Source organism: Parasteatoda tepidariorum, chromosome 8 (genome assembly GCF_982258835.1).
Source record: "Parasteatoda tepidariorum strain Cologne lab strain chromosome 8, Ptep-v5.0, whole genome shotgun sequence".
Lineage (NCBI taxonomy): Eukaryota > Metazoa > Arthropoda > Arachnida > Araneae > Theridiidae > Parasteatoda > Parasteatoda tepidariorum.
The window spans coordinates 6,466,963-6,483,072 of NC_141762.1; the positions used below are offsets into that span (position 1 = coordinate 6,466,963).

Consider the following 16,110-nt stretch of genomic DNA (forward strand, 5'->3'; position numbering starts at 1 on the left):
ATATTTGGAAATAATCTTAAAAATAAGAAAAAACGATGAAGTAATACACTAATGATTATTTCCAAAATGATGGCAAGGTAAACATCTTTCAAAAAAGAAAGAAAAATCCTAAAATCTTATGAGGAAAAAAACATTTTTTTTTTAAAAAAAATGGCTGGAAAATTTATCAAATTTCGTTCCGGTTTTTTGGTTTTCCGGTTTCCTGATTTCCGGATAACGGGTTCTGTACTGTACTAGATACGGGTGTATATAATGGAAAATTGTAAAACTATCGTTTTTTCAGATACTTTATTTTTTAAAAAAATATTTTGAAATGCTTACTTCAGCCATTCTAGGATTCCATCCACCGTGGCCTTCTTGCATAATTTTAAGCGTTTCGACATCCATTAAAACTTGGACTTTATCACCCACGTTGAACCTTGGGTGGTTACTGGGAGGAGGTTTTGTGCTTGCAGCTTCTACCACTTGCCCTTAATTACATAAAAGATCAAATATTTCATTTCAGAGTATTTACAGTAGAAGATCTTTACAATGCAATTCTCCACATCAACCAAACCTTTATTTCTAAAGCTTTTTGTAACTTCAGTTTCTTTTTCTATAAATAATGTATATTTCTGTTTTTCAAAACATTTGTTATTAAAAATTAATTTAAGGCAGTAAAACCAAATATATACTGACATGTTCGATAAGTATGTTGAATGACATGTGAAATGATCTATATAACACGAAATTCTTGATCTAAACAACACAAAGCCTCATGTTTCAAGGTTGTATCATAAACATCTTCAACTGTATTTTGAAATGCATAAACCAATACTTTGAACAAATAATTTCTAATATTAGAAATATAAAGAATTAGTTTTGAAAGATTGCTTGCATAATCATGATTTCATAAAAATGAGAACAGCATCTCCTGCCATTTTATACATGGATATGCAACAAGAGATTTTCACTGAAATTAAATTTAGTAGACAATACTAAGACATATTAGATATATATACATCTAAGACATATCTACATCTGTTTATCTTAGTCAGTCTTCACAAATCAACCAACAATTGCAGCAGACAGTTTTTTGCTGACAAAAAAAATGCATCACTGACTGTAACTTGTACAGGGTGTGCGATTTAATAATCTTGGAAGTTCATTGCGACATTTGAAGCTTGGAGGTCTCAAGCTCTCATTGCGATATTTGCATCACCTACGGGTCCTTATAGCGGATCCTTATAGTGTAAACAGCAAAAGGGTCCTTACTTAAAAAACATGCCTCCTATAATATATATATATATATATATATATATATACAGTGAAACCTCCTGTTATGGACACTCCTGCAAAACGGACGCCTCTCAATACGGACATATTTTTAATTCCCCGGGAATCTTCTATGAATAAACCATTACGTACATTCTCTGCAAAGCGGACACTCCCGTAACCGGACGCGGACAGTCATTTTGGTCCTGAAACATTGTTTTTTATCTCTACAAACCGGACACTACTTTTTCAAAAAAAATTGCAAGCTAAAAAAAAAGCAACTTTTCACCATTTTTAAAGCATGTAAATATAATTTTTTGCTTTATCCATAACTAAAAATATTGCTAAGCTATTTCACCACCGAAAAATCAATCTTTCCCCTGTCACCTTGCCTTATCTTTGTAAAGAAAGGAGAGAAAATGGTACTGCACTCCTGAAATAATTCTGACATCGGCATCTTTTGATCTTTTCATCTGGACCACACAGGTTATGAGACCCCTCAAGTTGAAATGACTTCTCTCAATGCTTCTTCCCCGTTGAAAATTTCTTTAATTTTCTTATTAATTTGAAGACTGTATTTAACACAACTGGGGTAAAAAAAAAGAGAGCAGAAGTATAATCTTTGAGGTGTTTATATAAATGAAACATTTATTCAGACACTTGATAGCTGATCAATTGTAAATAATCATCTCCACAGGTCCTCATGACTTACAGGTATAAATTACTTTTTTTTCTGTGAATCATGGGAGGTTTATTTTCCAAGAAGGTATTAACCATGTTCCCTATCAAATGATAAGTAGGTGTAAGGGATGTGAACCTAATAATTGAAATGGACTGAGGACAGTACGCTCCTATTTGGTATCATATGTCTAACTTGAGTATCTATGCTAATAGGAAAATTATATTTATTTATCTGTCCAGAATTATGTATTTATATCAAACTTCTTTATATATTCTTTTTTATCTTTCTTATTGTTTAAATAAATATTCTTGTAGATATTTACAGTATCCTTTTAGATATTATTTAATTATTTCTACATCTTAGGGAATATTCTAAAAACAATTTACGGTGTTAAATTTCCTTATTAGGGTACCCTTCCCGTAAACGGACAACTCTCATAAACGGACAAATTTTTTGGTCCCATGAATGTCCGCTTAACGGAGGTTTCACTGTATATATATATATATATATATATATATATATATATACACATAACAGGACATGCAAGGCAAAAGTAAGCACTATTTCTGTTTGTTCTACTGTCACTGCAGCAGTATTGTTGTAATTCTACTTATGTGCATGCCTGCCTTTGGTTGATTGTCTATCAACTGATGCCATTACAGCCGAATTGTGTCAAGTTCACGTGTTAGTGAGCATTCAAAATGTTTAAGATGATTGACGATACCAACAATTGTGAATTATGTTTTCCACTTGTGTTTAAAAACCTTATTGATTTTTGAATACAAAATATGTTAAGCCAGTTAAAATTGTGAGCTGCAAAGGGTTACGGCAGTGATTCTCAACCACTGTGCCGCGGCACTTTTGTGTGCCGCCAAATTCTTAAAATGTGCCGCCAAATATTAGAAATGATACAATAAAAATTATAATGCTTTTTTTATTACGAGTAAAGCTTAAATTACAGAAAAGTGAACATATATATAATATTATAAATATACTTTTTATAATTTTTCCACGCTTTGACCGCACGAACATCTTTGTCGGCGATTGTCTTGTCTCTGACAATCTTAAAATAAGTTAAAATAAGAATCAAGTGTTTAAATTGTCTTTGACACACAATTTTAAAAAATGTTAAAATAAGTAAGAAATTTAATGACTCTTAAAATAATTAACAAAGGCTAAAACAAGCTAGATATTAACTTTCCAAAGGAAATAAAAGCTAATCATTAAAGTAAGCTATGCAGTTAATAGTTATGAAAAAAACTAATTAATAAGAAATCACAAAAAATAATAATTAATGTAAGAAAAACTAACAGTTAATAACTGTAGGAAACAAGCTAACAATTAATAACTAGCAAAAAAAAAATAACTGTTACTAATAAAAAATTAGTCAAAAGAAATAATTAATCCCTTAATAAACGTGCTTTTGTAGTACATAATCTTTTATTTCATATTCAAAGTTATTATCACAGACTATTTAACACAGTGTATTATAGGTAAGTAAACAACTTTTAAACTATTTTTTTTCATTGTGTGCCGTCAAATTTCGAAATCGTTAAAAAAGTGCCGCCACAAATAAAAGGTTGAGAATCACTGGGTTACGGAATGGTGAGAAAGAGTGTTCAACTATTCAATTATGGAAGCACCAATATTCATACCATGTGGGCAACTTTCTGTTGTCAATCAAGATTTAGATTTAAAAGTGATTGGGAAAATGCGTGAAAATTGTCAATTAACAATAGGAAAGTTTTGTGACAAGTTTCCTCAAATTTTAAAAAATGTTCTACATGAGATTGTCAAGACAGTGTCAGGCATGAAAGTGGACAAAAGTAAAAAAAGCTAAACTGAAACAATGCAGACACTATGAGGTGACGGGGGAATGTTCTATGTAATACTGTGACATCAATAAGATCTTCTTTCACCACTACTATATTAAAGAAAACTCAGCAATATATAAGGCTTAATAATGATAGTTTTAAATTAATTGCCAGTCAAACATTTTAAATTAAAACAGTCGCTAGCTTTCACCTCAAGATTGTTAGCAACAGTTGTAGTCAATTTGAGTGTTTTATTTAATTAATCAAACTTTAAATTGATTTTTTTCAGCAACATCCATCGTATGCACATTATTTTTGTTTATCAAACTGATTCCCATCATTAAACTACATTCATCTACCGAAAACGAGGTGCACCTGCTGAACCCATTTTTACAGATTATCATACTTTCTCAGGAGTTTACTACAGAGGAAAAAAAGTTCATCTCAAGTAAGGCTATCGTTCAAGTGGCTTGGGTTTTGGCAGTTATGGGGGGGGGGAGAGATCAATAATTGGATCCCAATAAATTACATTTTTGGAAAATTATTGGAAATTTTAAAAATTGGGAGAAAAAAGCGGATTGCCGCTTCTTTGTGGAAATCTTAAGTATCTTAACTCTGTAGTGTGCATCGTTTATCTGTGGTTGTCTCTCCTGGTGGCATCTTTCTTTGAAAAGGGTATAAACTAGTTGGTTTTTTGCTATGACAAATATCTGAACAATGGTGGTAACTATGTCAAAAAATAGTTTCTGAAATACATTCAGGTAAAAATAAATTTTGTTTTGAAAAAAAAAAACATTTTTTTTTGTTGAAAATTTCTTAAATTGTATCTATTTTTCAGGCTTTTTTAAAAAACAAACATGATATGAAAGGAGAAGAACTACTGTAATTTACCAAGTATAGGAAGATGATCTCTATAGTAATATCCAGCCACTGCATCCTGTGTATATTTTAAATCAACCTTTCCTTTATGGCCTAACCTATAAACATTTGTTGATCCGGATGACCAGGTAACATTAGCAACACTTCTTTCCGATTCATTGTCCCAACCTCTGATGTCCAACACTTTCCCTGTTTTGCCCTCACCACCTGCAAATGAATCAGAAAAATACAGAAATGGTTGATAAAAACAGCAAAAAAATGTTAAGTATGAGAACAAATAAAATACACACATTTTTGAAATGGCGATAACTTCATCAGCCAGGTACTTGATCTTTTTGTGTTCTACTAGTTTACATTTGCGATGGAAAAATAAATGTAAAGTTCAATGCCATTTAACTGTAATGCTTAGGCAACACAGTCAATAACCCTGCTGGAGGAGATACTTGGTTGTTGTGTAGATCCTGGCAGTCGTCTAAACGACCGGTGTGTATACGCAGCAAGGTGCATATTAAATCTGTTTTGGCTAAGAGCCCTTTCATTGGTTATTGTGTAGAAGTTTGGAGAGAAGGGTGCCAACTGAAGCAAAAGTATGTCATTTGACCAAGGTCAAAATCTGTCGCATAGTTGGCTGTGGTATTTTTTAGATAACACTGCCATGCCTGAGCTAGGCCAAGTTTGGGAATGAATTGTTCAACTGACTGAATTATGTCTTATTATACATTTTACCATATATCCATTGTCATCTAAAATATTTTATCTACATACATCAGGGATGTTTGTGACAAAGTGAAAAAAAAATGAAAATTTTATGTGTAAATTATCAATTTATATACCAATCATTATTCATATTTTACATAATTTTTTGAACTAGCGTTTATAATTAAATTACCCAATATTGAAGAACTTCACACTTTTATAGTATTTAAGTCAAGAAAAAACTTACTTCTTACAAGAATCGAGATATTGGATTTTAAAATCGTATGAATATGAATTGCAATATTGGATTTTAAAAACGAAGAAATAAAAATTTCGACATCGAATTTTTAAATCACCTAAATTTGAGTCACAATGTATAGTTTTTAAATCAAATACAAAATTCAATGTTTTATATTACAATCAAGCGGAGACAAATCGTGGATTTTAAACACCTGTGAATACAACTCACAACGCATAACTTTTAAATTAGGTAAATACGAAAATCATTGTTTGATATAATCGTGTGCATAAGTATAACGATATTAGCAGGTACTGGCGCAACCAAAAAATCCATAAACCAAAAGAATCACAAATGTCTCAAACGTCAAAAGTTTTAAAATTTCTTCAGAATGAAAATTTTCAATTTGTGGTAGTTTGCGAACCAATTTTCTTGAGAATAGCGGAATTTTGCGAACCAATTTTCCTGAGATTAGAGGAATTTTGCGAATATTCGTGGGAAAATCAGCTTCAAGTTTTTAGATCCGGAAAAATGACAGGAAAACCCTGAAATTCCGTATTATTCCCGAAATACAATCATCCCTGATATGTAGTACACTTTTTTAGTAATGACTACAAGTTATTATATAATAAAAATATTTGAAAGATAGATTTTTCATTTACCATCTTGATTGCCCCAATCCCAATCTGGACCTCTAACGACTTTAGCATTCACGAATATCCCCTTCATTTGCAGACGTGCAGCACCTTGTCGCTTCGGCATCTCTACACTAAAATATCAAAAAAAACATTCTTTTTTACATATGCAGATTTTAATATATAATTTAATGAAATTGAAAATCAGAATCATCACAACATAAAATAAACACATTATAATCAAAGTTATATTAAAGAAAAATGAAGTAAAATAAAATAAATAAATGAATTCATTTGACATGAAACAGCAATTTATGATTCTCAGCATGGTTTGAAAACAAAGGTTATATTGATTTAAATCAATTTATTTCATAGCTGCCAACACGGATAGAAAACAATCTAGCAGATTTTACAAAATAAGATAAATTTCACGATATTCTTGCAAAATATACTAAATATTTTACATATAGGAAATTTTAGGTATTTTTATAGTCATTAAAACAGAAAAACTGCAAAATTTTCCAGTTATGATTTCAAATTAAATGATCTTGAAATGTTATGCATTACGTTTATTCATAATTTTGAATAGTAATGGCATTTAATTTATCAAAGATAGATAACTGAATTTTATAAATGAGGCTGTGAGGCTTGCTTCCTTATGTATTAGAAACACTAATTTATTCACGCAAGCAATTATCTGCACAAAAATTCTATTTCAATAGGGATTTTTTTTAAGGAAACTAACTCAATTTTAGGAAATTTTCTAAATGTACAAAAACAAGGAAAATTTTTATTAAAGAAGTAGATCAGTGGAAACTGGCAAAATCCAGTAGAGTTGGCCAACTGACGTTGTTGTCATCCGCAATTAAGGCAGAGGGGGAGCGATTTCCCTATTTTCTAGTAGCGCCATCTATAGCCAAGAATTCAACTTTTGACACACCCATACGTCACACCCGTTTATAGGGCAGACCCATTCCTACATCCATTCATCCACAGATCATCATTTTGACCTGAAGCAGAGAACGATCCATTTCCAATTCAATACCTCCAGATGAATTGATTTGTGATGGAAACATGGGACTCCCGTTTGGGAGACATGGGACTCCCGTTTTCACAAACGTGAGTCCAGCGCCCTGCCAATCAAACTATCCCGGGCAGAGTTGGCAGCTATGTACAATTAATGAATTTGTCTCAATAAAAAAAATTTAAAGACTTACCCAGATGATGCAGCAGTTTCAAGTCTCAAAAAAGGATGAGTGAGATCATGTTTGTCAGACATGTAGCATTGAGTACACAGGTCAAAATCAAAGCAGCGAGTGCATTTCCATCTCATCCCAGCAATGCCTTGCTTACGGCAAGAGTCACAGATAATATTAGGATGTTTCACCCCTACAAACATTTAAAAAACATTTTCTCCCTTCATATTTGAGCTATGATATCACAAATTTCTGAACACTTACCGATTCCTTCAAAGTCTAAATATTATTTATACATATTTTCTAATACTAAAGTCTAATACTAAAATATAACAAATATCTGGGTGAATCGATGAAAAATATTTTTTTAAAATCATATTTATTATTTAGAGAAAGTCAAACCAAATATTTGGATGTGAACAGAAAGAACAGAGGAAAGGAATTTTTGTCTTTATATATATTCTTAATTATTTGCTCACTGATTATTATTTTTTGGTGCAGTTTACTCATTAAAATACATTTCATGAAATTTTTTTAACTACATTTTAATTTTAATGGATTTTAAGTATTTTTTTAATTAGAGGTAGGTCTAAGATCAGATGACCTGACTGTGCGGAAGAAGTTTTTAAAATCATAAGAATTACTAACAGGAGAACAAGTGCAAAAGTAAAAAAAACGGAGAATGGAGAAAGGTTCTAGAAAAGGCTCTGGCCCACAAAAGCATGCCAATAAAAGAAGAAGTACTTTTTTAATAGTTTAGTCCAAGTTAACCAAAAAGCTTTAAAAACAGTTTTAAAACATTCAAAAGTCTTAAAAATTATATTTCCACAAAGAAAAGTTCCATAAAACTAATTTTTTTAATAACAAAATAAATACATACAAAAATTGATCTCTTTAAGTCAGCACGGAAACAGAAGTAGCATATAATTCTAATAAATCCTTGATGACAGTAGAAACATTGTCTTTCTTTTAAATGATATAATATGGAAATTACATATTGATGGGAAAAAAATGCTTTTTATTTTTTTGCTCTCCAAAAAAAAAAAAAAAAAAAAAAAAAAAAACGAGTACTGAAATTTCTAAAAGTTAAAATTTCGGTAAAATATAGTATACGCACACACAAGTAGTCTCAAAAACTATGTGCAATTAGTACACAGTCCCTCAGATTAAAATTTTATGAATTCAGTTTTATCTTCATGAAATGAAGAAAAGAGATAAAAAAAGTGATCTGTCTTAAATCCAGATGAAAAACTTTGATTTCAAGAATGGCCGTAGTGATCTACAAATAAAATACCGTCAGCTTCGCAACACGACGGTAATGGTTTAGCATCATCAGCGCAGAAAATAGCAAAAACAAAATTTCCTCATGATTTCAAATTTGCCTCAGGAATCGACAGAAATTAAGCTCAATATGTAAAACGCTAAATTAGAAATATGTAAAACGACAGCAATTAGATTTGTCATTACTGTCTACCACCGTTCTAAAAGTCAAGGCAAAAGTTTTTTTTTTTTTTTTTTGACAAATCTAATTGCTGTCTCTCATCTCCAGAAAGCACAAAAGAATTTCGCAATAATCTTAAAAGTGATAGTTCATTTAGCAATTGATACGATTATTTTTAATTATTTTGCGCAAACAAAAGCTTGAAATACCATGTTTTTTACCAATATACCAAATAGCTTTTAACGAGTTGGTAGGGTGAAAAATTTCCAGACAGTTCCAGGTTCTGGGGTAAAATTACAGTTTCCTCCGACTTTCGCAGTAGTTTCCTCCGACTTTCACATTCCAGGGTGTGCGAGCTGTGTTTATTATAATAAAAATATACATTTACAAAAATAAGGTCAGTTTTTTTAAAAACAAAATCCATCGGGCTCGAGGATTCTCAATCCATCAGGATCTAGGAATAACTCTGAAAACATGGGTAACCTTAAAAATTTTTTTTAAGCAGTGATATTAATTTTGTTAAATTTGTTTTAGGCTTACAGCTTGTTAGAATTTATAAATTACAGAAAACTCGTATAAATTGTAAAATTACGCGAGTAAATTTAAACATAAATCCAAATAATTAAACTTAGTAGAATATTAAGCCTGTTCACACATCGCTTCGTAAGCAAAACATAAGCGGAGGGATACACCGGAAGTTTTCTACATTTCTTCCGGTTTTAGGAAGCTTGCAGTTGTTTACATTCAGTCAACTATCCACTGCAAAAGTTTGATCTTTCGCTTTTTTACTTTGTCATCTTTCTTTATGCTGGACATCTGGGATCCCGCATGATGCAACTTACGACTATATTGCTTAAATTTTATTTAAGTTTTAATTTGGCTCTTCTCCTTTTCATCTTTGACGATTAATACACCTTAAATGCTGATAAAATATAAGCAGTCTATCTCGCCAAATGCTCATTCATAAGTTTATAACTACTTTTCTTAGAATTAAAAAGTCAGGTAAAATATCAGACGCATGTGAGATTTGTTGACATTTCTGTATCATTACATTTTCCTACAACTGATCAGTCATTATTTGGGACACCCAGTATTAGACATGAAACATAGAAAACAACTTACCTAGTGGTGCATTATCTAGAATGCGCAAGTCAAAGGCCGATTGGTAGCCCACCCTGTAATTTGTGCGAGAGCCTGAATCCCATTGCACGACCACCGTTTTGTCGGGAGAGGTGGTGCTTCCGGGCTTACCGATCTCCACCACAGTACCGACATGGCCTTCTCCGTCATCTTGAGTACCCCATTTCCAGTCAGGCCCCCTCACAACACGCAGACCAACTTCCATGTGAGGGTCAATTTCAATAATTATAAAACTCTTGTTAGAGATTCATCAGAAACCTAAAAAAAGAAGAAAAGAAAATGTCTTTATATTTTACAAGGAAAAAATAATTTTTCGAAAAACTAGGTAGACAAAAAAACCTGTAAAGATTCTATGTTAAATTCACTTTTTTCAAAATTTTTTTATTTCTCATCATCAGTGGAATGTCAGCCTAAGGCTTTATTTTGAAGAGATTACCCATCAACCCTGTGGCTATCAATGGTTTTTAACCCTTCAGGATTTCAAAATATCTAGCTAAACTAAGTTTATTCATCACAATTTGGGTCGTTGTCTCCGCCTTTTTCCTGGGTTTAAATCTCTAAAAAAAAAAAATAAAGAAAGAAAAATAAATAAATAATACAGTCCAGTATAGCCTCTTGATCTTGTTAAATTGTATAATATCTTGATCCTTATAAATTTCAGAACAGCATGTCTTCACAAGCAATCATTTTCTTTTCGAGAATAGATCTTAAAATTTTTCGCTCAAATATACCAACTATCAGAACCATAGACAAAAATAACTCTAATAAGTGGTTCACTGAAACAATTCAATTTCGTAGAAGAACATATCTCCCAAAATGTGCCCCCCCCCCCCCAACCTTTCAGGCTCGAGAATTTAAATAAATTTCTTATAAATCGCACAGTTTAAACTGTTTAAAGCTTTGTCTTTATACAAATATGCATTAAATTTGATGCACATATGCTTCGTACAAGGCTGTTATTGTTTATTTTAAAACTGCCATCGTTCTCTGTCTTCTATTATCTAAATCTTTCTCTAATCACCAAATCACAAATTACAGCCTGAAGAAAAAGTAGCACATAGGATTAGCAATTTAAACTGCAGATGATTCTTTATTTTTTCTTCTCAATTACTAATTTTAGGTCTATTTAATCACAAATAAATTCCCTTAATATATATACATATTCTTTTTATCCCTTTTGTCTTTATTGTGCTATATATATATAACATCATCCTATTGTAATAATTAATATTCTCTGTTATTATGTTATACAGTAATTGCTAATTATGCAACACTTTAAGATAAAAAATATTTAATTACCGTTTTATAATAAAACGATATAAAACTGGGTTCAATTAACAAATGCTATTAAAATAATGAGTAAAAAATAACTATAAATAAATACGTATTTAAAAAAAATAAATTTGTGGATGACGTTGCAATGGCGATCAAAGCAAAAGAATTAAGCTTAAATTTGATCACAACAGAATCGAAACAAGATCAAGTGAAACCAAACCTGCTTAAATACAATTAAACATTTTGGGATATTTTGATTAAAGAGTTTTTAATGTTGATTTATAAATTTGTTTCTTTCCAAGAAGATAAAATGTTTGTGAAGCAATCATTGGAGTAATTCAGTGAAGTGGTCTAAGAGTTTTTAACAGTCAGGGTTCGTGAATTGTTTTTGCATCTTTAAAAAAATAATAAACAAAAATCCGATTCATTCTATTTAAATCAGATTTTTTATATTTAAAACGCATTTTTAGTTCCTTTAAAAAAAAAAAGATTAAGAGGTTTAGTTTTCTGCTCATTAACCCTGTAATTGCTTCATTCGTTATTATAATTTTTTTTTTTTGTAAAGTAAATATTTTCCACAAAAACAGAACGTTTCGTTTTAAAATAAACAATTATTGTAGCTTTATGTAAGAGCATTTTGTTACTTTGTTTATCGTAATGAAATAGACGATTACCTAGATTTGAAAAATAATCAGCTGTAATTGAAAAAAAAATTTACCTAAGGAAAACAAGAGTGATTCAATAAGAATAAATAAATGAGAAATATTTTTATTCGTTAACGAGACTTAAACAGTTCAAGCAGGAAATGATTATTATCGCTCTTTATTGAGAAATTTTTAAAAATTTATTTAAGCAATGTTAGTAAATATTCTTGATAGTAAATACTCTTCAATATTTTTTTTATTTTTTAACATACATTTAAAACACAATGCTTCGTCAATGTTGTTAGCAATCATGTCTTGTCTAGTCGAGCATAAAATACAAATAGGTGAATTAAAAAAATAATAATAATAGCAAGGAAGAAAAAAAAAACATCAATTCGAGCGCGAGCTTATAAAATAAAGATCACGTGAGGGGAAAATAACTTTTCTACAACAATGGATAAATAGTAAATATTTTAAACAAAAAACATATCAGAAAAAAGCACTGAAAACTGCAATAACTTTCGAACAAATTGGAATTTCGAAAGAAAGTTCTCTATCAGCAGTCAAATTTCAACTCCATATAGTTGCATTTCAGCTCAAATAGGGTATTTTTTTTCCCAGACAAATTTAAGTCTATTTTCAAACAAATGGTCGAATCTTTATTTTTTTAAATTCCGTTTTACTCCCTGTAATTTTTTCCACAAACCTCGGTAATTTTAAGTTCGCAAATCACATAGATTTTGCGCAAAGAAGCAAAATGTAACGAAAGGGGGAAAAAAAGAAAGAAAAAAATGAAAAAAATACACAAAAAGCATTAAAAAATACAATGGATTTTGAACAAATTGGAATTTCGAAAAAATACTTAGTGTTTAGTTCATTAACAAATAGGGTCCTTTCAGTACACCAAATTTCACCACTGTGATTGCATTCCTGAGGCCTGTACTGCAGCCCGCATGGTATTTTTTTTCCCCTTCCAACAAGTTAATAATTTTTGAGTGGTTAATGATTCTAACAGTTAATTCTTGAACTAAATATCGAATGTAAAATTTGTTTTATTTCATTGTACTTCCTGCATATTTTTCTACAAAGCTTCAACATTTCTGCGCAGCAAAACAAAAAAAGTAACGTTAAGTTGAACACCCAAAACAGCGGCGGCCCACCGATAATTTTTTTTTTTTTAACTATCGAGAGATACTTTAAGAACTAGTTTATTCTTAGTTTAATTTTATAAATATAATTAATAGGCTCCGAGCCGTGGTGGCTCAGGGGGTAGAGAGCTCGCCTTCCAATAAGGTGAACCGGGTTCGAATCCCGGCGATGGCTGGTTGATTCGAATTCCGCACCGACCACAGTGCTGACGTAAAATATATCCTCAGTGGTAGAAGGATCATGGGTTAGAGTCCCCTTGCTGTCAGACTAACCATGGGTGGTTTTATTCTCCATGCAGTGCGGGTTAGTTCCATCAATAAAGTCCTCCGTGAAGGCAAATCTTCTCTGAATACTTGATCCAGGAGTTCCCTTGTCTTCTGGGTTGGGTTCAAAATTACAAGGATGCGGAGTTGAATATTGGTAGTAGTAAACTGAAAATTTGGTCGGCTGTTCAACGATGGGTATAAAATAAAATTAAAAGGCTCCGTCCCTTGTTCTTTGAACTTTGCAAACCATGTTCACTGCGCTAGCTACGAGGTTAAACCCATTTGGAAAAAGTGATTTAGCGTAAAATATTAGGAATGTAAAGCTATCGTTAATATCTTCAAAACAAATTTCGTTTCAAAAAATTAAAATTTTACGTCAATAAGTAATTAATTTTTTTTAATTGAAATAAATGAGATGCAATAGAAAAAGTTGCAGAAATAAAACAATCATGTTTAAAAAAAAAAAAACGTGTTCGAACAGCAGAAGAAAGCGTTGACGATAGATATGAAAGACGTAACTTAAGAAAGAAGACTTACCATTCTATTTTTTTTTAAACATGATTGTTTTATTTGTTAATACCTAAAAAGCCTAACAGAACGATTAATATTCATTTTTCAGTGAATAACAAAATAGCGATGAATAAAATTGCTATTGAACTTGCATAAGTATAAATAAAACGTAATATATAGAACACTTTGTTTGTAGATATGAACTATTCAATTATTCTCAACTTATAGCTCAGTTTGCATCAGCCTTTCGTTGTCTAGGTGGGGAAAAAATTTCATTGAGAAATCAGTAAACACGTACGTTTTCGCTTTTATGCTTATGACAGCTCACACGCTTGATATTTCAATTATTTGCTTCCAACACGAAAAAGAAATGAGAACTTTTCTTTGTCGCCGTGAAATATATATATATATATAGATACAACTGAAATTTTATTAAAAATAATAACAAAAATTTAAACTATATCACTAAATTGAAAATTGCTTATTACAATCAAATGTATGATTAAAATTTCTTAAAAATGGAATCGAAATTAACAAATAATTATTAGTTATAAACAGCAAAAAAAAAAAAAATTTAAAATTCCAAAATTAATTTCAAGGGTCTTTGTTTTAAATTTAAAAATCCATATTCAATAACAGCACTAAATTCTCAGTCTGTTCTTGGTTTGCATTCTGAAAAAGTCAGAAGCATCATAAGATTTTCAAAGCAACGTTTCAAACATGCTGCAATTTAATTTACAGTAAGTCCTTAGTGCAAATTTGATAATACAAACATATTAACACAGCAATTTATTCACACTAAATTTTAAAACTATGAAAATCAATAAAAAAGTTTAAAAAATTTTGTAAATTGATAACTGCACGCTTTCTCCTAAAAGAAATCATTCGATTTAAATCGTAATTTAAAGCAACGAACCTTTATAACAGTAAAAAATATATAACAATTCAATTTCTTTTTTTTTTTTAAAAAAAGGAAGAATTTATTAACAGAGGAAGAAAGGAGGCCACTTCCGATATTTCTGCTTCCTAGTGTATTTTTTCAATGAAAAAGAACGGAAAAGTGAATGTACCTTTTAGCAAACAAGCAGGTACATTTGTTCCAACGTGTTTAGGAACAAACTACAGAGGGAGGAGGAAAAAAAATAATTTTTTTCCCCTAAGGCTGATGACCGTTTGAGCGAAACAGCGTCGCTCTGCAAAGGTCAAATAATTGATGCACGCAACAAAAACAACGTTGTCCTGCCTAAGGATAGCGTAGAAAAATGTAAATAAACGTGAAGAACACATGTACATATATCGCCTCCAACCTATGCGAGTTCCAAGGCATGCAGAACAAAAACGCCATATAGTCAAAAAAATCAGTATATGCACCAGGTCATTTTTTTTATAAGTGCCTGTATAACTAACCCAATGAGACCGTAAATTATTTTATAATAAAAATGGACCTTTCACAAAAATATTTAACGTTAAAAAACGAACCATTGAAAAATATTTCATGCATAAAATAAAGTCTTCATAAAAATAGAAAAAAAAAATTTATGACGTCATGTATTCATTGCAGGGGAAGCGCTACGCATTCGCCAAATGCTTTAAAATCGTAAATTTGACGAATAAAATTGTGTTTTGGCGAATGATTTTTTCACTGGAAAGAAAATATATATATATATATATATATATATATAAAAAATTGCTAAGATTTGCATTTGACGAAGACTTTCGAAATTTGACAAGAACTTTAGATATTTGGCTAATTTACTGGCTAATAATTTGAAATCTTTAGCGCGGGCCCTAGACGTGGTCAGTTTTTTTACAAATTCATAAATATAGGACCTTCTACAAAGACTGGGCAGACCACTGGTTGTTGAAATTTTCGACCAAATTTTTTTAAAAAAAAAAAAAAAAAAAAAAAAAAAAACCCTAATTTTCGCAAAATTATGAGTAGATTTTTCACAAACATAACTTTCCATAAAAAGAATCGATCTCTGTTTATATTTCAGGGGGGCGGATTTAAACAATGTCTTTATGGGTTTAAACACGGACCCCCCCCCTCCTCAGCGACCATTTTCCCATCCAGACATTTCATCCAATAAATAAATAGAATCATCTTAAAATAGAAGAAGACAAATGGTTATGAGTAAGTAAAATTTGTCAGGAAAGATAAATTTTTTGTGAATTTTGATTGTCATCGAAGATATTTCCGTACTTAGACGAAGCACAATAAATTTTATCAAACATTTCCCACCTCATCAAATTTAAACATTTTCATAAATAATCATGAAATGATAAGAACT

General features: G+C 30.8%; 1 protein-coding gene across 1 annotated transcript in view; it reads right to left on the reverse strand.

The window, feature by feature from the left end:
- mib2 (E3 ubiquitin-protein ligase mind bomb 2) overlaps window positions 1-16,110 on the reverse strand; it is a 50,173-nt gene that overhangs the window by 19,181 nt on the left and 14,882 nt on the right. Inside the window, exons 2-6 of the mRNA XM_043039675.3 lie at window positions 9,958-10,233; window positions 7,416-7,587; window positions 6,226-6,332; window positions 4,642-4,836; window positions 322-470 (exon numbers count right to left, since the gene is read on the reverse strand). Coding sequence (XP_042895609.1) covers window positions 322-470; window positions 4,642-4,836; window positions 6,226-6,332; window positions 7,416-7,587; window positions 9,958-10,180 — 846 coding nt within the window. The 5' untranslated portion in view covers window positions 10,181-10,233. The remainder of the gene's footprint in view (window positions 1-321; window positions 471-4,641; window positions 4,837-6,225; window positions 6,333-7,415; window positions 7,588-9,957; window positions 10,234-16,110) is intronic.